Source organism: Dysidea avara, chromosome 1, assembly GCF_963678975.1.
Source record: "Dysidea avara chromosome 1, odDysAvar1.4, whole genome shotgun sequence".
Taxonomy (NCBI): Eukaryota; Metazoa; Porifera; class Demospongiae; order Dictyoceratida; family Dysideidae; genus Dysidea; species Dysidea avara.
Genome location: NC_089272.1, coordinates 53,293,036 through 53,317,066, shown reverse-complemented (window position 1 = coordinate 53,317,066; position 24,031 = coordinate 53,293,036). Strand labels below are relative to the sequence as shown.

The following is a 24,031-nucleotide window of genomic DNA, read 5'->3' as shown; positions in this document are numbered from 1 at the left end:
TATTCATTAATACAAGTAAACTGTTAATAATGAAGCTTACATTCATCACTGTTTGGTGTTGGTGACGCTAAGGCAAAGACAGTCAAACAGGTAAGATACACCAAGTATGAGACCAAGTTGAGCAAATAAAGGTACAATCCAAAAGATCTCCATTTGTAATCCAGCAGTTTTACTGCTAGTGGATGCTTTAGAAGCTCAGTACGATTTTTGTCAACCTATAAATGAATTGGGACTTGGTAAGAAACAGAAATTTTAGAAATGTTATTGACAAAATTGCAGTTTGGAGAGTGGGATAAATTACAGAAATGTTATTGAAAAATTATGGCTTTGATTTTTGATAAAATGTAAATTTTAGATTTCAACAAAACCATGCTTCATTTTTCAATAACCTTCCTGTGTAATCATAAAGATTTTCATCTGTTGCAGGAGGAAACATACGTAAGGTGATGGTATATTGTAATGTTAAATATTTTGATATGCACAAAGAAACTTTGAAACCAGTTAGTTGACAAGTATAGGAAAAATTAGGAATTTCAAGTTCGAGCAGGGATCATAGTAGTGAAACAAGGGACATCGCCTACACCAGAGGATATACTAGTGGACATTTAATCCCTACTTCAGTCTACCCACAACTGAATTAGGGATTAAATGTTTACTAGAATATCTTCAGGAGTAGGTGACTTCCCTTGTTTCACTACTTTTTGTTGATATAGACTGAAAGTTGGGATTAAATGTCTGCTAGAATATCTTCTGGTGTATGCTTCCCTTGTTTACCTACTTCATTTCTATGATCCCTAACCAAATTAAAAATTCCTTGTATTTGTCTGTTTAACATTATTATGACTGGTGAACCCACACATACCACATTAGGAGGGTAAAAATGGTGCCAGGCTTATTTTTTTTGTATGAATGTGCACCCCAACTATCAATTATTGAAACAGAAAAGCGGCCATTACACTTCATTTTCAGCTATATTCAGCCTGATACACAATGTTACAAGCAAAGAACACCACGAGAAGGACCTCTGCAATCACTTACAATGTAAACTTGGACGAGTCCCATTACAAACACAGAGAAGCCATCACACTGTGAATTGACACCTTGTATTGTCAATAAAAATGAATCGTATACAAAAGAGGATGCAGGTAAGTCCATGTATGTACTGTGGTATGCCAAAAGCACCTGTAGAGCTGAAGCAACATCAAACAATGAATAAATCAAGCCCATAGCCTTAGCCATTATTAATTTGTCTGAAGGCATCAAGCAGTCAGTAGTAGAAACTTCCACTAAATAATTTCTTTTGAAATTTTGTAGCAACCTACAGTATTTTGATTGAAAAGCCCAAACTTTCATGGTCCCTAATATGGTACATTGATATAAGCTAATGATTACATAGGTTTTTTAAATAATAAGTTTAATTGTGAGCCATTTTTAGAGATTTCCACAGTGTGTATCTACGAGGAAGGTTTGGCTTACAAGTGTCAAAAGTGAATGGAGTTGTTAATATGTTAATGACATGGATATAGGGACTATACATGTAGTGTATACCCAATATATACAGTTGAATAAATTGCTATGCAAACAACATTTTACACCCTAGCTACACAAAAGGTATGTAGTTACGTCATTCTGACATTTAAAAAATACATACCATAGTTTGCAGTGCATGTGCATCCTTTTTGAATCTTTTTCTAATCAACCATCCTCTTTCACTATAGCATCATAATAATATACACATTTATATATGACTACTATACATGTTGTAAAGCTACCATACAAGTGTTCTGTGAGCTACATGCATATCTCTGTACCAAGCAGATCTAGACACAGCTTCACATCATCTTACATAAATTTGGTTTACATATTGTTTTCACAAACGTTTGGTCATTGTTATTCTTGTTTCAAAGGTGCAAAATGGTGTACAAAGTACTATATAATTAACAGAAAACCAGGTGTCACCTAGAAAAGTTGGAAATGGAAAGACCGTTAATTAATTGTAAATGATAAAAGTTTGGAGCGACTAAAGTTTGGCGAATTTGGCAAATCGAGGAAATTCGCCAAACTTTATTTGCAAATCAGCTATTCAGTATTTAGTTCCATATTAGTTGCATGGTAAATTTACCAAACTTTTGTTCGCCAACCTGCTTCGCATGCTAATTTGTCAAACTTAAGTCTTGCCAAACTTTCATTGTTTATGGTATAGAGCTCCTTGTGTCATATTTAAAAACATTCATTTGCCATCCACCTGGGTGCTACGCATGTAATCATCTAAGGGAGCCAGCACCATTGTGACCAAATCAAATACATACATACATTGACCAATGCTAGATAAAGCACTTAGTCAATATGGTGCATCACATGATCTGAAACATGTTCACGTAATGCTTGAAAACCAATATGACATAATTGTACTTAGTTTGTAATATGTATTACACATCCTATACTCACATCAAGCGAAACACAATAAATTAAACGATAAATTGCCAACACATATGTATAATAATAATGTGCTAATGGAAGTTGGGATATGTAACAGTTACAGCGTTTAGTTGTAGCCTTTCAAAAGTTAATTTTGGAAGCAAATTTTGGTGGTAGCTGGGAGTGTCATCATAGTGGCTAATACAGTGTGCATTAATTGAGTTTTGAGTTACGCTTTTATATAACCATGCAAAGAAACTGATTATAATAATTTACTAATTTGGTATGTGAAAACACTCATTTTATCTGTCATTTATAAATGTATATAAATGCTGAAAAGCTATCTGTCCATCTTACCGTCATGCCACTTACTAGCCAGTTCCTGTGCTTATAAACGCATTTTGTGCTTGATGATGAAAGCTTTTAGTGCTGGCATTGTGAGGACTAGTTATTCATTGTAAAGTGTAATCGATCTAATGTTATTGTAACAGTACGCTGAAAACACAGCACTCATTATCCGGCTACTCTAAGATTATTATGACGAGCTCACGCATGTTTCCATTCATTCTCTACAGTGTGTAGAAGGCCAAGGTGTTGAAAAAACTTGAACTACATTCCTTTGTAAACCAAAGCACAAACTGTTCAAGTGGTAGAACGCCTGACTTGCGTGTAGGAGGCCATGGGTTCGAATCCACACTTTGGCAAACTTTGCTTTTTAAACAGTACCTTTTGTGTGAACATCTTTTAAAAACTCAACCTTTAATTCATAGTATCTTGGCATGCAAAGCATGTATGGGATTTTAGCAAAATTACATGCCTGTCATCTGACAACTTGAATATTGTGTATCAGTATGTGCTTTTGTTTGTTCTTTAGAACAATGAAAGCATAGGGAAATATCACTGAAAAGTTGAGCTACATTCCTGTCAAGCCACAGACAAACAACTGTGGTGATTTTGTGCACCTCGCTTAGTTAGTAACCAACTCGGGTTTGATCCCTACTTAGGTCAAAAAGCACTGGCACATATTATTATTATTATTATTATTATTACTATATTATTAAACTTCCTTACATCATAGGGACTCTTATAACACATTTGTGGTAGGGCAGGCAAATTGCCAAAATATTTGTCCATCTGTGTGTTTGTGTTACACTAAGTAGGTAAAAGCTTCTTTCACACTTACAGTATCGATCCAGAATTTTGACATTAAAACATTTAATGTGGAGATGATCCTGCACATAGGACAGGTACCAATGTTAGTTATTTAAAATTGATTCTTCTACATCTTTGCATGCAGTAGTTTACCAAAAAATCATACTAGGGATTGTTTTGTAATTGCTTCAAATATTAATCAATGTTGTAAGACTCAACAATGAAGAAGCCAAACTTCCTAGTTGTTTAATGCAGTGCATGCTTAGCTTTCTCTCCTTGCACATGGTCTTTAGCCAACTGTTTGCTTCATTAGGTTTGTACCCTACTTTTGCATGTCATTGAAACAATTTAGATGTTGTATACAACAATATTACCCAATATCATCATCATTGCCATCCAAAAACTCATAGTTGTAAGTAGCACTGAAGCCCCCATCATCTTCATCTTCATAAATTATGCACTTTTCCATCACAACTTGTGCAACATCTGTGTGATGATAAGATGAAACATCATTTCTTGTAACAATTCTCAATAGTTGATGGATTACAAAGATAGCAAAAAGAGTACCTCTAAGGTTCCAGAAATTTGTCGGGCATTTAACTATTTCACTTTTAAAGAGTGTATCATACAGTATAGGGACCATGAAGATTTGACCAAGAAAATCACCCAAAAACCATTACTTTCATAACAGCTCAGTATTGGTTAGGAATAACCAAACCTATAAATGTCTTCAGAGTGACATGAAACCCTCCAACAAGTTTCTATGGAATTTTAAATTTTTTATTAAACTGAACTTTCTTCTAATTGACTGACTGACTGCCTGCCTGACTGGTACAAGCATAACTTGACTATGAATAAGACTATGGGCTTGATTATTTAATGTCTGACATTGCTTTGACTCAAGACGTGCTTTTTGCTGACTGCAGTAGCTACAATACATGCATCATTGATTTACTTTTGTCCCTATTCTTTCTCCACCACCATGTAGGTGTTGATTGGTGGTAACTTGGCTCAGAGCAATTTTCTGTAGTGTGACTGGATTGATTACAGAGGTACTTTTATAATGAGTGGAACATAGCTGGAATTGAGCAAAACTGTCACTTTGCAATTGCATGATAGTCGGGGTCTCGGGGATGTGTTCAACCATAATGGTGACTGGATTGGTTGCTAAAGCATTTCTCATACTGTTTTTTATTTTTAACAAATAATATTATGTATATCAAGTGGAGTATAGAAGAAGAATGGCTACTTCACATTTCAGCCATTGATGACAGGGGTGCGCATTAATTTGCATGTCTAAGGCCCTTCTTTCTTTTGGTATGCGATGGTAATGAATTCTGTTATTGCAATCAAACAAGTGCAAGGCAAAATTAGTAACTCTACAGATTGTATATAACTAAAGTAGGGAGTATAACTGCAGGTGTAGATGGCTTCCCTTGTTTCATCAAGTTGCTTTTTTCTATAAATTTTCCTTATACTTCTATGATTACAGTAACCTGATTAATATAAAAGTGGTGCTTAAACATACCCGGCATGTGTATTATAAGTAGATTCATTGGACTGTATCGTCCATAGTCATCATTGTCAGCACGCCATCTCATGGCAGCTTCCCAACTGTCTGAGTTAACAATAGCCAGGGCAACATCCCTATATGTACATCATGTGATACAGTATGTACATCATGTGATACAGTATGTATAATGTTTACGCATACATGACAACAGAATGTAGTTCTTTTAGGTTTTATTTAAAGTATCATTTATATACAAATTCATTTGCCAGTGCCTATGGATACCTAGTTTTATCTTTTCAGAATGTTATTAGTAAGACTGGTTGGCAACATTAGATCCAGTAAAAAGTTCTATAAACTGTTCTGTATTTGGAAAGTCTACACAGCAAACATATACATACATGTACAAGATTTATGTGTGCAGTAAAGTTCCTGTATGCACAGACCTACCAAATTGCCTTTTTGCTAGAACTCAAACTAGAGTTTGATCCAGCTCATTATTAGAAGGATGAAGAAATGACAAGACAGGGCTTCATGCTACCAGCAAGCTATTCTTGATTATTAGTGATAGATTATCAATGTATTATTGATAGCTACTTTTTTCTAATTGTGTTGTCAATAGCTATATTATTACATGCAATACAATTTATATGATCACAGTTTTCATTGGGTATAGAACAGCACATGAGGTACTTTGGGTCATACTCATATATAATTTATGAGGAGTATGTACAGGGTAGTTTGAAAATTTCAAAAACATTTTGTTTTATTAAATATGAGCTACAGAAGATGCACGTACCTATGCCCATTGTGAATAGCAACCACCAAGCAATTGCAAGGCAATGATACTACTTTTCCCTTGTCAACTCCTACATCCTCATGAGTTACATCAGCACCGTGATCTAGTAGCAGTTTTACAACTTCCAATCTGTCAAAGTTACAAGCTATTATCAGTGGAGTGGTCTATGAAAGATTTTGCACAAATGTACATAATTATACAATCTTGCTTAATTTGAAGTACAAGTAAAATGTTATACAGTACGTGCTAATAGCAAACTTATATCATGACATGCCTTTTAGTAAATAAAACTTTTAAAGTACTAACAGCTCCTCTCATCCCCACTGTTACCTACATGTAGTTGCTCTGTGTTGCCTGCAGTTATAACCATCACAAGGGTGGTAGAGAAGGCCAAAAAATGGGGAGCCAATTTGGTAATGAAAGTTACACAGTAAAATTTGAAGCACCCAACAGATATGGATATCATTCTGGGGGCTGGGGGTATTCCCCAAATGCTCCCAGAAAATTTTCAGATTTTGAAATATCTAATTTGGTGGTATCATAGACAAGTCACTGTGTTTTTAAAGGAGCTACTTTTTTTACAGTTTTTGAGATATACATGTGACTGTTATGTTACAGTGGTTGACTGCACTATTAGAATATCTTGATCATCAGTTACACACAATTACCACTAAAATGGGGTGCACCTGTTTCCACTGCCTATTCATTATTAGCTGTAGAAACTCAATATTACTTGTAGTTGCCATATTCCCATTGTATACTTACTGCTTGTAGTGCTGAAACTACTGGCTGCTGTTTTCATAACAGTGAGAATGCTTGTTACCATGCATGTTTACCGCTGTTACCAATGACAAGTGAGTATAATATACATATCCAGATTGCTTTTATCAGTTGCCTGGACAACCCAACTTATACACTTGTTTTGGAGTAATGAAATTTTGGTTAGATAAAGGCACAAGGAGATGTCTTTGGGCTGCAAGTTTATCTGTAAGGTGGCTATAATTTATGTACAACTAATAACTTTTTTTGGTTGGTATTAAAATTTAACCGAAGAGAGTGACCATTACTGTTCTGCAGTGATGTACCTACTAAATTCAGTAGCTGTTGAAAGTAGTAGCATTTCAGTTTGTGCTTGAAGTATTGCATTTATTATATTTGGCATATGTGTTCTCCGTAGTTGTGCGTAATTCAAAGATATGGATAACAGCATAAAATAAACTTCCTAGAGAAGATGGATTCCACTGTATATATGTCACCGAATTTGACAAAACAAGGCTTCCACACACATCCAATTTTCTGATGTTATAACCAACTGTAATGTGACTACTCAGCAAGCTATTGGCCTAAAAATTGCACACAATAATTTTTCATAGCATTGTAAAATACCAGGTCAGAATTTGAAACTAATAGCATACTTCTACAGTGAGTTACGGGGCTTCAAAGTCATAATAGTGGATGTGCGTGTGTGTGTGTGTGTGTGTGTGTGTGTGTGTGTGTGTGTGTGTGTGTGTGTGTGTGTGTGTGTGTGTGTGTGTGTGTGTGTGTGTGTGTGTGTGTGTGTGTGTGTGTGTGTGTGTGTGTGTGTGTGTGTGTGTGTGTGTGGCAATAGCAATGTTTCGCATGGCTGCTGGAGGCTTTGTGTGTGTGTGCGTGCGTGCGTGCGTGCGTGCGTGCGTGCGTGCGTGCGTGCGTGCATGCATGTGAAAGCCTTGTGTTGTCAAATTTGATCACATATTTAGTTAAAGAATGGGGGTTCAATCTATTGCAGCTATGATAGATTCACCACACAACAATTATTTAATGTACAATGTGAATATGCATTATATTCCACATCAGTAAATATACTAACATTCCAGGTGCCAGTCGAATCCTCCCATCTATATTTTTTAGTGGTAAACTTTCCATCTACATCAGCCCCTTTATCTAGTAAGTACTTGACAATGTTTGCATGTCCTTCAGCTGCAGCCATAGTTAGTGGGGTCATGCCAGTGGCTTCATTGCTGTAAGTATAACAAATACATGCAAATTGAAATTAATGTTTACAACTATGCATACAATATGTTGTTGAAATCATTAGTCAGTCTTACTGTAAAATGTAAAAGTTAATCAAACTTATCTGTGAATGCTATCCCACTAGGGACCTGTGAGAAGGGTTAAAGCCTGTGAATACAGGGAGTCAGTAACATACAACTAAAACATAGAAAAGTATCCCAGACCCAGGGTGTCTTATTCTTCAAAGTATATACTACCAATGAATACAGGTTATACATAGTTCCATATTGCTGCTTTTGCACATCTTGGGTCTGTGTGTGACCTCATGCCTAATACACATGCGTAGTTTATTAAATACCCGACAACCATATTTGAAATCAAATAATTAATACAAGTGTAAGCTAGCAATGTTTACTAGTTGTGTAAACAATAACTTGACAATCAGATTCCTTGATAAGCAAACAAAATTATATTGTAATTATGTGTGGTTGGCTTCAACAAGTTTGCTACTGAAACATGGTCTCTATATCTAATAGTACAATGCTTATGTACTATAGAGCCCATGTTCTGAAATAATACAAAACATACATCCCTGTAACATCATTGGCAAGGCAGGAGTATTTAAATGCCCGAAGGTCTGGCTATCGTTAGTTTAGATTGGAGCCTTTACAAGTGTAGCAGCATAACTTGCATGCCACCAAAGCGATATCGAGTAAAATTAATGAAGTAGTTCATTCACATTGAAAAAAGTTCTAGAATTGGTGCAATCTTTGACTACAGTTTAGAGGACATTGGATAGACTATTAATGTGACAGAGTGTGTGAGGTAATCATTTATGCCTTGTAGCTACTGACCTATACAGTACTTTTAAAAAAGGAGGTCTTTAAAAATCTGTTGAGAGACCTGTAGCACAGGCTATTCATTTTTATTACCATCATGTAGGTGTTAAGCCACCCAAATTAGATCCGTTGATTCCCATTTCATTGTCCTCAAAAATGCATGTGGGCAAGCAGTTTATTATTCATTGAAGTTATTGCTACTGGCTTTAAAATTCATGACCCACACAACAGCTACAATAGGGACCTGCCGATTATGCTTTTTATTTAACCTATATTTTGCCTATTATGCTGCTCAACATTGAGTATGTCTCAGTTCCTATATTTTTCTAATAAATGAGGAAATATGTGCTTGAAGGAGAAACTATAAATCTTTTCTTGTCATCTCAGAGAAAAGATTGACATATTCTAACAGAACATTCAGCTGCCAGATTGTTCTATTAGAGTTACTGAATGTTCTATTAGAGTACAAGGGCGTAGGCAGGGGGGGTTCGGATGGATCGGACGAACCCCCCTTTCAGAAGCAGAATTTTTAAAAATTAAAAATCACACCAAATCTTACAGCCCTGGAGCTCTCCGGTAGCTACTTTCCAACTGGCGCTCCTCTGTACTACTCTTGAGGGTCACATCACATTAATGCTGAACCCTGCAAATCATATCTATTACATCACGTGATCAATTGCGCACGTGATGAATGGCGCGGGTGAAATGGCGAAGGATTGTTCAGTGGTTGGTTGAGACATATTACAAGCTTAAGGCAGCAGCTGCTAGACTCAGGTTAGCACGAACTGTGAATTGTTGATGTATATTTATCTGATGAATTGTTTGTTCATTTATTACATGTTGTGGTCACGTGATGTCTCGAACATATTGGAGTACAAGCCAAGTCTGAAGACCGGCCGAGAATAATGTATATAGCTGGAAAGAAGTATTGCCAACTAAGGGATTCGAGTGTGAGGGCTTCCGTGTGCTAGGAAATTGAAGCTGGCTGTCCGTATGTTGTCTGGAAGTGAAGACTAGTTAGTTTTACAATAGGTTTATAGTTTCTATCAGCTGCATAAACAGCAGTGTGTAGGTTTTAGCTAGTTAGATGCACAAACACCTTTTAATGTTACTGTCTAAGGGCACATTTTGTGTATGCATCATTTTCATTCAAACATGGTCTAGGGGAAGCACCCAGGCCTTCCCCTTAAGACATTCCGGCCACTTTAAATCCGAACCCCCTTCAAAATAATCCTGGCTACGCCCCTGGATTATATTGATCTTTATGTGTGATTTGTATTTTGACAAGCAAGGATTTATAGTGTTCTGCGTATTATGCTAGCTCAATCCTTTTAGGCAACTATTATGCTCAACATTATGCCAGCATAATTGACGGGTAAAAGTGAGTATAAACTGTTTAACTAAGAGCATCAAAACTGAGTTATGTAGGTTATGATTCTGAAAAAGGTTATTGCTTATAAATTAATTCCTGTGAGAAACTGCTATGTGATCACATGATAAATAGTTCAGTTAGTTAACAGCAGTGACCTTATATCTAGGAATTAAGATAGTGTATGAAACCAGGGTACAAAATTTTTTGTGCATTACAGACCACAAATGCAGCCTTGACTTTATAAAATTCACAAATAATATCAATAACCTGATAACATCATGCCAGGCCTCAATCTATGCACTACTTATCTTTTGACTAAGGATAGTATTCACTGTACTGAACAACTTACATAACATCTACTTCTGCATAGTTATCAACAAGTAATTGAACAACTTTTAAGTGTCCATCATCTGCAGCCAAGTGCAAAGGAGCACTGCCATTGTCATCTTTCAGAGTCACTTTAGCACCTCTATTCAACAACTCGGCTGCAATTCTAATCAAAATGTACACAAGTACATGGATAACTTTAAGATTACATTTTATATACGTATTTCAGACAGCTTGATTTTTCTAACTTGGCTAATTGGCTATATAGATGGGATTAAGGACTTGCTGATTATGTTCATTATTTTACTTATTATGTTATGCTGCACTGCTCAAAAATTTACCAATTATGCTTAAATGAATGCTCAGTATTTACCTATTATGCTCAAATTATGTTCAATATTTATACTTCATTTCCCATGTTTTTCTAAAATCTTTGCACTTTATGGAAAAATAGTACCGTAATTCAATTTATTTTCATGCAAAAAAATTTCGTGATAAAAAATTTTTGTGTAAAAATATTTTCGTATGATTTACATAAATGACTGCTCTATTAGAGTAGTTCGATCTTATATATAAATTTTTGTGTAAGAAATTTTCATGCAAATTTTGCATATGAAAATTATTTTACAATGAAAAAAAAAGCTAATTACGGTATTAAAGTGGCTGAAGCACAGACTGTAAATCCTTGCTTGTCAAAATGCATGTCACAGAAAAGATTGATATACTCTAATAGAACAGTCAGCTACCCGATCATTTTATTAGAGTTACTGACTGTTCTATTAGAGTATATCAATTTTTTCTGTGATATGTATTTTGATAAGCAAGAATTTATAGCATTGCACAAGTGTTCTGCCATATACTATGCAAGCCCTTATGCTCAATGCATTCAGGCACCTATTATGCTCAGTATTATGCCATCATAATTGTCCCCTAGGTGGGATGAAAGTTTGTAATTTTTTTTACTGTACCACTTACACATAATAACAATAATGATGGTATTGCAACTTAATGGCAGTGAATGGGTGCAGTTAAAATCTAGGCTACATGTCCAAAGAAAATGTCATAGGATTCTAGATTTGGCACAATTTCAAATACAGAAACAGTTTTACTGGATCGAGTCACCCACAGTAAGCTTGGCTGATGATAAATGGGTGTGCATTGTTTTTATTTAAAATGAACAAATCTGTGAAGTTAGGGCTTAACTGGTTTGTGACTTGAGTGTGCACAGATGTAAACCAAAAGTGTAGAGATTAGTGGACATGATATGTGAAAATAATACATAATCTTTATTGTAAACAACATGCAATACAAATCGAGTTTCTATAACTTACTTGTAAAGTCCATTTTTACATGCTATGTGAAGTGGAGTCTGACCATGGACATCCTTAGCATCAGTCAACTTGATAGCATTACAAAACCGTGGATCCAACAGTGCTTCCTAAGTGAAAATGTAACATTTACTTGACACTTTTATTTTGCGAAGTGTAATGGCATATGTATACATGACCAGATTTGCAAAAGGTACCTTTCCCACACATTTGACATACCGGCAAACAAAATGATGTAACACTTGATCCCTTATACTGATTAACTTACTCTTAGTATCAGACTGTAGCCAGATACTGTAGCTGCATTTGTAGAAAATTTCAAGCATTTATATGCCACAATCAAAAAGTTATGAAGCTTTAAAGTTCAAAAAATGGAGTAGAGTAGTTAAAAGAATGATCCAACAAAGTTCTATTTCTGGTTCTCTACAGCACAGAGAGCTTATAAATGGTTACTTAGTTCATTGTTAATGTTAAGAGTTGTTCAGGCTCTTTTAGTTTACAACTAGCACACAAGACTGACAAGTGATTAGACTCATTCCTTTGAAAAATGTGATGATGCAATAAACCACTGAGCAGCATTGAATATAGGATGAATCCCTATATGGACTTGAGAGGTTTAAGTAATTAGTCAAATGTTGGAATCACTAGTATCACACTCCTTCGCACTTCTCAGCCTCACTGTATGTAATAGATCCTGTCTATTACTTAATTTGCAATTGTACGCACATGTTATTTCTTACCATGAATTTTTTGTAATCTTCATTTAACACAATAGAGTGGATAATGTTGCTCTTGTCAATGTCAGTTGCTGCCACATCAGCACCATGCTGGATCAGTAGCTCCATACAAGCAACACTGCCACAAAAAGCTGCTACTAACAGTGGTGTTCTGCCCTGATGATTCTTCTTCTCTAAATTAGTACCCCTACATGTAAAACATATTCAAATAACAATTGTGCCTATCACAAAATTACATATGTACATATTTTTAATCACAAGCCAAATGTGTATTGGGGAGTAACAGGGCTGCTTACTTCTGAATTAAGAATTCTAGTGCATCCACTTGGTCATTCCTTGCAGCAGAATGGAGAGGAGTGTCAAGTGTTGATTCAGCTGTATCATCTTCCATTGATTTAGCTGCATCATCATACAAATTGACAGAATTCAGTGGATCATATGTAAATATCTTATCCATAATATTCTTTTTGTTTATAGCAGCAGCATAGTGAAAACAATTCAAACCACCTTTGCTCTTGTCTGTCACTGTTGCAATCTTCTTATCCAGGAGAAAGGTTACCATTTGCTCATCTCCAGATTGGACAGCCAACAGGAATACAGAATGGCCGCTTTTGTTCTGCAACAGATCATTTGCCTGATTAGCAGCCTCAGCATGGTCAAGAATTACGGTCACAGCATCCAGGTTTCTTGCAACCACAGCAATGTGTAAAGGATGTTTGCCATCATCATTTACTTCTGTGTAGTCAGCTCCAGCCTTAATGAGAGATTCAATAACAAATTTATTGCCACAAGTACAGGCTGCATGTAAAGGTGTATTATCATTTTTATCTTTTATGTTGATTTCAATTTTCTTATCTTGAAGGAGTTCAGTTACCATATGGCTTTTTCCTCTGCTGCAAGCAGCATGCAAGGCAGTAACTCCAGCATGGTTTCGGCAATTGACATCAACTTCGCTATTTTGGAGTAAAACATGAAAAGTGGTTTTATCAAATTCTTTTATATCAGAGCTGTGATCTGTCCCATCAACTGATTCTTCATTGAAAATTTCATCAGATAGTTTCATGGCAGCTAAGACTAGTGGCGGATTTCCAAGTTCTTCATTAGTGACCTGTTTCACATCTACATAGATACAGAAATGAGAAGTAAATAAGTTCTACACAATGTGTATGTATGTATGTATGTATGTATGTATGTATGTATGTATGTATGTATGTATGTGTGTGTGTGTGTGTGTGTATGTATGTATGTATGTATGTATGTATGTATGTATGTATGTATGTATGTATGTATGTATGTATGTATGTATGTATGTGTGTGTGTATGTATGTATGTATGTGTGCACGTGTGTGTGTGTGCGTGCATGTGTGTAGTGTGTGCGTGTGTAGTGTGTATGTGTGTGTGTAGTGTGTGTGTGTGTGTGCGTACGTGTGCGTGTGCGTACGTGTGTAGTGTGTATGTGTGTGTGTAGTGTGTGTGTGTGTGTGCGTACGTGTGCGTGTGTGTGTAGTGTGTAGTGTGTGTGTGTGTGTGTGTGTGTGTAGTGTGTTTATGTGTGTGTGTGTGTGTGTGTGTGTGTGTGTGTGTGTGTGTGTGTGTGTGTGTGTGTGTGTGTGTGTGTGTGTGTGTGTGTGTGTGTGTGTGTGTGTGTGTGTGTGTACCTGTATCATGATGCATGCATAATTATGAACAATGTATATTGCATGTGAGCTTGAGGTAATTGTACATGGGGGGGTGCACTTTGCTGAAAAGTTGAAGACCAAAGCAACAACAACAAAAAAGGTCACAGCAACAATGGCTGCCCTTTCCCAAATGTATTTACTATAAAGTATATTAAGATTCTTATTCAGATCCTTATTCATAACTTCATAGTTAAGCTACACTGCCTCATGAACACTATGACTGCTTTATTAGAGTGACTGCTCTATTAGAGTATCTCGATCTTGTATACAATTTTTATTGAAAGGGATGGGAGGGGGGGTGGGCACGTGCCCTCTGTGTCCCCCCTGGATCTGCCACCGATCAGGGCCATAGCCCAAATAGTTTGAGTGACCAGCCATACGGACACAAGTCAGAGATTATCTATTTTTATGTGGCACACACTGTCACATAGTGGCATGCTTTGCATGTATAGCTTGGAGGATCTAGGGGCATGTTCCCCTGGAAATACGTATTTTCTCTGAAATTGCATCTGATAGTTATTTTTACAGAAAATTTAAGTATACAAGTAAACATACAGACTGCCTATAAGCTCCTGACTGTATACATTCTAGTAATTTTGCAGCAATTAAATGCCTGTTAATTTTACTCATTCATACTAACATAGCACGGAATTATTAATTCAAAGTCTAAATAGTTTAGTGGAACTTTCAAAAGTACACATAAGACAATCAACATATCTGTAGTAATGATACAATAGTTGCCACTTAAAAAAGGGAACCATAGATAGTTATATTTATACATAACACTTTCACACCTCACTTCAAAGGGAAGAAAAGGTGTAGAGGGATATAACTTGTATATACTACCTCCTTTCTCATTAATACATTCCAAGCATTCTCAGAAATCATTCAATTTCTTTGATGAAACTGTGTGATCTCCTCTGCTTTAATATAGCGACGCTTCACAGGATCGATAGTGGGTTTTAGTTTTATAAAGTGAGCCAAAGCATAGATCATGGACTTGGGGAAGAAGATAGTTCATTGTTTTACTGAATGAAGAAGGTCGCAGATTATTGATCATGTTGCATTCAATAGTCACGTAGTGATGTCCAGACACTGGGCGTAGCGCTTAATTGATTTGGCCATTAGTGTTAATAGTATTCACTACTTTAGTTTATTCATGGCTAAAGTAAGATAGGCTCAACTGTGGATGCTTATAAGTACAGCTTCTTCCCCAGTATGATTCGATTGTCGAACACTCTACCTGAAGATATTATAATTTGTAAAAATGTAGACACTTTTAAAGATCTTTTACATCAAATCACATTGTAAATTTATGTAGCTTTATTTATTTATTATTTTAATTGTCTTTCTATTGTAACATACTCACTGACATGAGTCCTACAATTATAACATATAATATAATGATAAGTACACTTTAGTGCACTTGAATCATCTTTATATTGCTGTTTTGACACCTGCATGGTGCGATGTCACATGCATGTAGTGACAGGACGTGGCGCTTCAGGGGCGGATCCAGAGTTTTGAAAGAGGGGGGGCACCTTTCTGAAAAACAGTTGAAGACCAAAAAAACTTGCTGAAAACCAGTTGAAGACCAAAAAAAAAAAAAAAAAAAAGGTCACAACAATAATAGCTAGTTATCCTTACCAACTATATCACGTCTGTTATGTAAAATAAAATCCTATTTGTAGCTTCATAGGTAAGCTACACTGCCTCATGAACATTGTGACTGCTTTATTAGAGTAATTGACTGCTCTATTAGAGTATCTCGATCTTGTATGCAATTTCTTGAAGGGGGGGGGGGGGGGGGGGGGGGCATTTGTCCCAAATTCCCCATCCTGGATCCGCCACTGTAACTACTCTAATAGAATATCCAGTGTAATAAAAGTTGATTCTGTTATGAAATTTTCAAACTCCGTGTGTGCATATACATACAATGAAGTGCATTGGTCTGTTTAAAAGGCTTGATTCATCTGCTTGTGTAGTTATTACCAGTACCGGTATGCTTAATTCAGGTACACTATTTCCATTGAAAATGCTCTTCTTCAATTTCATCAGGGGCGGATCCAGAGTTTGGAAAGAGGGGGGGCACCTTGCTGAAAAACAGTTGAAGACAAAAAAAAAAAAAAAAAAAAAAAAAGGTCACAACAATAATAGCTAGTGATCCTTTACCAAATATATCAAGTCTGTTATGTAAAATAAAATCCTATTTATAGCTTCATAGGTAAGCTACACTGCCTCATGAACATTGTGACTGCTTTATTAGAGTAACTGACTGCTCTATTAGAGTATCTCGATCTTGTATGCAATTTCTTGAAGGGGGGGGGCATTTGCCCCAAATGCCCTATCCTGGATCCGCCATTGCGCTTAATTGGCTAGGCCATTATAGTGCTTTAGTTTATTCATGGCTAGTATAGTAAGTACTTTATAGTGAACTTAAGGGGGCACGCTACTAATTCCTATGGCTTCATCTGAAAATTACTGCTTTCTACTGATCCCTGCTTGCTGTCCATTATTTTTTTGTATCAGATGCATTTATAGCACTAAGAAATCATCATCTCCAGTTAAAAATACTCACTAAAAGTTTCAGCTTTGTGTTTAAGACCAAAAAGTTGTAGAAACCTACACAGTTATGGAATTTTTGAAACTAGTCTCTCAGTTTTAGTTCTATGGTGTTCAAACTTTATAATCTGCTACCTAAGTGGATTTGTAACAAAAGTATGGAAGCAAATTTTGGAATTTCTTTTTCAAATTAGTTGTGGAATTCTCAATATTTGTAAGAAAAAATTGATTTGATTTTCTGGTGCTCTAGTAGTCGGGTAGTAACATCATACAAAAATCTGGTTCCATACTTTTCAAGATAATACTACGACAAGCCTCTGCAAACAATTTTAGAGAGTTTCATCATCAGCTGCAGAAGAAGAATCAATTTTACTGAAAAATGACAATTGCGCCATATTTTACACATGCTTTGAAGATTTTTACTCAGATTTGCACTAAACAGTTGTTCAAGGCCTCAACTACAACATCAGTTATTGATCAGTTAGATAATAGTGTCTGTGTTAGCTATAGAGATTCACATAAAGACATGTTTTAAATGGACGGAAGCCATAGGACATAGTTGCCTGCCCCCTTAAGCTTCATTATGAGCTGTTCAGCTCGTAATTGGGCTTCCTGCGTTTAATTGCGTACCCACAATCGAAGCCATCTGCATGTTTATGATGATACACTTAAACAGTGTTTATTCTAGGATTTCTCCTTTGGGGGGGAGGGGGGAATCAGGAATTGGGGGGTGACCAGGTGAAAGTCTCTTCTATAGTTGTCCAAGTTCACAACTACATAGCTATATAAAACAGTTGAAATAGTTGCCAAACATGGCTGTGTTATGAGTGTTGATTTTTGTGATTGTGTGAAGCCAGACCCTAAGGTTGGTAGAGCTTGATGTATGAGTGTAGTACTGACCACATAATGCTAGGACAATCATGTGTTCCTCATGTATACTGTACATATTCTATTAACAATGCACTGCGCATCTCAAGTATTGAATCTATACAATTTGTGTGAGATCAGTATTGACCATCACTGTACGTACGATACCACAAAGCATGAGTAAATTAAAAGATCTGCATGGGTGGATGTTTTCCAAGAAATAATTCAAAACTTGAAATAAATATTATAGCATTTTCATGGCTATAGCAAAACAAGAAAGTTTTTACTTAAAAATCAGGCTTTCTGAGATTAAATCTGGTGGTATTTGTGCTGGCTGTGCATGCCATTTTGAAAGTAGAATTTTTTACAAAATAATTACGCTTTCTGAGAGACAATTTTGAGAGTTAAGCATGCTATTTTTTTCTATATAATTATAGCTACTGAGTAAACTTGGGCTCTCAGGTATTGAATAGCCATCACTATACTAGGAGGATTTTAAAAATTAATTGATCTGATACTGAATCTGAGAGCACTTCCAGGCTGCATTCAAAATTTTAACCTGGGAAAATTTTATGTAACTAACTATGTCGTTGCTCTTACAACGTTATCCACAATCGAAATTCACATGGTCCCATATACACTCGCAAAGCATTCCCGCAGCTTCCATGCACACTTGCAGGTGATACACCCAAGTGGAATATATTAGTCATAACATGGGCACTTGCATGTAATTGCCTGAATATACACACTCGCACCGGGCTGCGCCCTCGTGCCTGTGTGTATATTTCAGGCAAATTACTCATGCCAATGTTACAACTACTACTTATACAAGAATATTGTGATTAACAGCAATTAATTTATTGGAATAGCTGACTAGCTAGCTGATTGCTCTATTGGAGTATCATGATGTGTGCTCTATTAAAAGTGGTCCTGCCCTTAGCTCCCTGGGAATTCTTATTACATACATTTAGTGATTTTGTTTATACACATTTTAGTACAAACATTTCAGAAATTTGTGCTTATACCATTCTATTTGCTGGCCACATACAGTATATCTGGATAGGCAGCTGCAGCTAGCTGTAAAAGATGTGGAATCTTCATACAGTAGGTTGCAAAATAAAGTTAACGTTTTGTAATTGTAATTACGGTGTGATTACTAAGTAATTACCATGTTTGTACTGTAATTACGTTTTGACCGTAATCTGTAATTATGCAAAAAAGTAGTTTTTCACCAGCCATATATACAATATACTCATAGTTACCAATAGAGCATAATTCGTAATTACGCTTTGTAATTACGCTACTACAGCGTAATTAAAATTATGAAACGTTAACTTTTTTCTGCAGTCTACTGTAGTTTAAATTTCACTGCTGTATTAAATTGTATATATAAACTTTAGTACTGTAACTGTGATACACCTTGTGCTTAGTTAGCACAATTGCCTATGAAAGTTTTAGCATTTTTTTATTGTGAAATTATACTTTATTCACACCCATGAGGTCTGTATCTGATTTGTAAACATATAATGACACTCAAGGTCCGCAGGCCTGAGGGTGGAGTGTTTTCAAATTAGATATATACAAACTGAATGGGTGTGTTAAAACTAATCTGTGGTATGGGGCATGTACAAATAAAAGGTGCATTGGTAGCTAGTTAATTCATAGGTAGCACAAGAACAAGTGTATGACCAATTAGTTCATCTGTTGTACTGTTTCACATTTATACGTGTAGCTGATATGACATTCATTGCTGTGTGGTGTGATGTTAGCCATGACACAAACAACCTGGTTTAAAACTGATTTGCAATACTGATGGCAGCCATTGATCTTCCCATGCACCATACTACAAGATTGGTTTATAGTCGGTTCGCCTTCACCTGAGCCCTCGTTTCTTCTTAATAACTCTTGCTACATGGGCCAGCTGCCCAGAGATTTAGTAGTGATATGAAGCCCTTTAAACACCGGAACTGTTTATCAAAAATGTGTTTTGATACGGGAAAGAACAAGTGAGTTATGAGGCTTTAAAAATATCCCATACATTTAGCATGGATGATTCAGGCACGCAAACATGTTTACAACATGAAAACATGTTTGTTCCAGTACAAAACTATTGTGAGCGAACACATGTTTACTTCTTTGATATTACTATATTCGGCGGGGGCTCGGGTGAATGCGTACTGACTATAATCTATATTTCACTGTATTGCAATAGGCTATGCACATTCCTCAAGTAATGATACAATACAATACTATATGGTATAAGAATTTATTTAATATGTCATATTAAATACCATGAATGGTATTCTTGGCTGCACGACACACTACCGTGTGTCTTGATACACATGCATATACATAGGTATTCATGTACCTGCACCAACTTCAGAAAGCTTCTCAAGGGTGTAAACATCATTATTGATAATTGCAAGGTGTACAGCATTGTAAAAGGGGTTTTTATCATCACCAAAACTAAATTGATTGACTAGTTTCTTCCTTTCTTCATATTTTGGTTTAGACTCCAAATATGCTATCCATTCATCTACTGTAGACTTGTCATGTTGTTTCACCGCCTGCGATAAACATAATTATGGACAGTACTATGTATTATACTTTATCAGATCAGATGGGTGATTTTCACCTGTGTATTAACCTGCAATATGCATGGTACACATCCATCACATGTACATGCCTTCACAATTTATCTGTCATTGCCCTCTGTCTGGCCTGTGGCCCTTGGGATGTGCATAACAGGCAAATCAGTCTGGTCTATTATGTGTACAGCTATTTTATATTCTGGTATTTATTTATGCTTGTACTGCATATTGTACTAGGATAAAAGCAGCATCAATATCATGAAACATATATGGTAGTGGTTCATAGTAGAGATAGTCTATGATTTGCCAAAATCCTAATAGAACGCTCACTTAAACAACACTTAAGAAAACCATCCATGACCACAAAGAAGCCAATAAAAAGTTGATTTGTAAGGTAAGAAGTATACTGTACATTCATAGGAGGGTAGGATAAGACCACGTGCACTACAGTTTGAAAGCATTAGAAAAAAATATTAAATGTAGAATGTAGTCATACATGTACTGCCAGTTGAAAGTAATAGATTGTACAAAAAATTGTATTGCAATAATTCTTGATCATTTTTACTGTTGATGTGAAAATTGCAACTGCCATGTATAAATTGCCATTACTGAAAGTCTAATTACTCCATAACAGTAGCATTTTTCTGATAGCAAATCACACCATTGCAAACAACAAACTAGTGAAATATGCATCAAGCCCCATCGTGCTCTTTACTCTACTTTTTGTACAGTGACTATTAGTGCTGGGCAATATAGATTTTTGATGTCATATGTAACAGCAAAATTTATTCACAATAGAATCATGATATACAGCATAAAAGTTGATAGCTTGCAAGATACAATACCGTATAGCCGGAAACTTTGGCGGGAGGAAACTTTGGCGAATTTGCCGCGATAGGATCTTGGAGAGAACAAAGTTTGGTGAATTTGTTGAATTGCTACAGATATGTATTGGAGAAATGATTTGGTAGATTTTAGTTTGGTGAAACATCATCCACTCGCCAAATTCACCAAACTTTCCTCCCGCCAAACTTGCTGGCTATACAGTAGCCTCTAGGTTGAATCTGCGATACCTTTGTCATCTTTATCTATTAGAACTGTAATTGCATTGGATCTTTGAACTACTGTTCTTACTGCCCAATGCATTGCATTGACTATTGTAAACATATCTGTATATTTACCTAGCACCTTTTAATATGGTAGAAAGGATACTTGATTGGATGTACATGTTACCAGAATATCCAATGGTATAACTACACTCGCACTGCAAGGCTTGGCAAAACTAGAGACACCATTTTACAAGCTTACATAGTACTGGGTAGGTCACATAACTTCTATCACGATAATAATTTCTAGCTATCATATCATGACATAAATAAGTATATCACAATACAAAACATATTCACTATATTGCTCAGCACTAGTGACTATTCAGCTCATGTGAAATATTTCAGTACTTGTGCATTATCATTACATTTGTACATGGGCTTGTAGCAGTGACTATGAAGTCAAACAATAATGATAAAAAAATTTTGTTCAACATTTTATTTTTTTCATACCAAGACATACGGTATGTCGTGCAGTCAAGGAATTCGATGCTTCACACCAGTGAGTTAAAAGCAACAACAACAAAAACTGAATTTTCATACATGCATGATGCCTTTATGAAACGAGACAATTTTTACTGTGGAAAGGTCCTTCAACTTCAGTGGTAGCCTACATACTAAATTTGAGCTTTTTTTCCTCAAGGCATTCCTGAGAATGATATGAACCTTCAAAAACCGGCTTAGTTTTACTTTATTTTACATACTTACAAAAGTTGCTAGCTATAAAATGCAAATGCATTGTCCATTAATCTTGAATTTTGATATACATAAGAAGGATTTAATTAAAGGTGCATCTTGGTACCAAATTTGTTTTGAATATGATAATCATGCATTCACCGAGTAATAAACAAAAATATTGGCATTTGTTAACATCATTGCAGGGCCACCACCTTTGAAGACTTTTTCATCCAGGCTTTTTTGTGAGCTGCACACTTTATAAAGCATGGCTGTTTTGGTATAGAATGAACAAAGTGTACATTGTATTGGAAATGTCTACCCTTAAGCTCCTTTTGTACTAAGACTTGTAGCTTTACCTAGCCATTCATCTGTGGTGAATGCATTTTTTCTGTGGTGAATAGCAAAACCATGTATGAGTAGATACCAAACTAATGATCTCTAGTCTATGTTTATTTGGAAGCCCTATCGAGTTGTGGTTTTTGGTGAATACATAAAGTGTTGAGACAATCATCATTCAATGAATACCATCATCTGATGATTGTTTGTGAACAGAAACTGGGTTGAATGTGGGTCCCACTTTTGGGTGTCCATGTGACTGATCTATGATACCAGAAGCCATACATACAATTGGTTGGTGACCACACACCTATAGATGGATAGATCAAAGCTATAATAAAGTACAGAGTACACTTAATTGCAAGGAAGCAATATACTGGTGTTTGTTGGATTGAATAATGCTAGATGAATACTGAATAGCTACTGTATATACAACTTGATTGACTTCATGATATCAAACTGTACTGTTTAATAGGTTCTGTCTAGAATGATTGATGTCTGCCAAAATACTATCATTAACAACCATCATAGAAATATCATGTAGCAAAAAGTAAATCCAGCATTAAGAAACAGTTACCAAAATTCAATTTTTTTACCTGCCTGCCTGCTTGCTGCTGATTGATAAAGTAGTCACAGCTACACTGTACATCATAGCTATGCTAAAAGTTAACAAACTAATGCAAAATATCTTAATACGTAGTTCAAGCAATAAAAGTAGTGAAATAAGAGATATAAATGAAGCAGTACTACAAATGAGCCAAATTTCAAGATCGTGAGTAATTGCATCCATGAGTTATTAAATGTTTTTGAGGATTCAGCTCAACGTGAATATACTATAACAGTCTTCAAGCTCTTCTACTAATCTAATGATATATGTATCATCATCAGACAGGATGTGCATCATATCCATGCAATGAGTCCAAATAGAGATCAATCAATTAAGCTCCATTGTAGTTCTAACATGCAAACTTATTGCGGATTCTTGTTTTTTCCACAATTCAGATTTACACTATAGTATTTAGAGTTAATAATAGGAGGGACTTCCCTCCTATCATAAATTCTTGCTAGTATGATAAATTACCTGCACTAAACACTTCTTTGGCTTCTTAACCTCCTCTGCAAAATTTGCCATCTCCATGGCCAGTTGCATATAATCTGGGATGGTTTCATCCAAAGAATCTGTATCTATAGCAGTCTCCTGGGTTTCAGAAGGAAATTTTTCTGGAACATCTGGCGATTGGAGCTCCATGTCTGGAAATACAAGTAAATGGTATAGTAAGCTGCTTAGATATACAGTGTGAACAGTTAAATTAGCACTTGGTGAATATAGAGAGATTCAAAGTTTCCATGGAACTTCTGTGTATAGAAAATTTTAATTACTAGATGAATGTGTAGTACTGTTGGGGCAAGCTTTGTATATAGATAGTTGGTCTACATATTTGTTTACAGATTAGCCAGTTGTTATAATCATGTAAAGAACATAGTTATGTCCATAGATCATTAATCTGTAGACTCTATATGAATGGAATTAGTACAATCACATGTGGTTATGTTGAAGTAGATCTGATTGGCATACTGTAGTCACAGACTAGCTTGGTATATACCAGTACACAACAGCATCATAATTATCTTATGTAGCTGTACACATGATACCAGTTAATATGTTTACAGGCCTAGGCCAGAGTAAAAGGTGCAATGTACTTTATGATTGGCTATCACTAGAATGGTATGCATAGTG

General features: G+C 35.8%; 1 protein-coding gene across 1 annotated transcript in view; it reads right to left on the bottom strand.

The window, feature by feature from the left end:
- The window catches only part of LOC136268861 (transient receptor potential cation channel subfamily A member 1-like), a 29,967-nt gene that overhangs the window by 386 nt on the left and 5,550 nt on the right, over positions 1-24,031 (bottom strand). The window contains exons 2-13 of the mRNA XM_066064331.1: positions 23,375-23,544; positions 19,951-20,149; positions 12,771-13,593; positions 12,478-12,661; positions 11,741-11,847; positions 10,432-10,575; positions 7,729-7,879; positions 5,880-6,043; positions 5,099-5,217; positions 3,945-4,056; positions 1,652-1,712; positions 41-215 (exon numbers count right to left, since the gene is read on the bottom strand). Of these exons, the coding sequence (XP_065920403.1) occupies positions 41-215; positions 1,652-1,712; positions 3,945-4,056; positions 5,099-5,217; positions 5,880-6,043; positions 7,729-7,879; positions 10,432-10,575; positions 11,741-11,847; positions 12,478-12,661; positions 12,771-13,593; positions 19,951-20,149; positions 23,375-23,542 (2,407 nt within the window). The 5' untranslated portion in view covers positions 23,543-23,544. The remainder of the gene's footprint in view (positions 1-40; positions 216-1,651; positions 1,713-3,944; positions 4,057-5,098; positions 5,218-5,879; positions 6,044-7,728; positions 7,880-10,431; positions 10,576-11,740; positions 11,848-12,477; positions 12,662-12,770; positions 13,594-19,950; positions 20,150-23,374; positions 23,545-24,031) is intronic.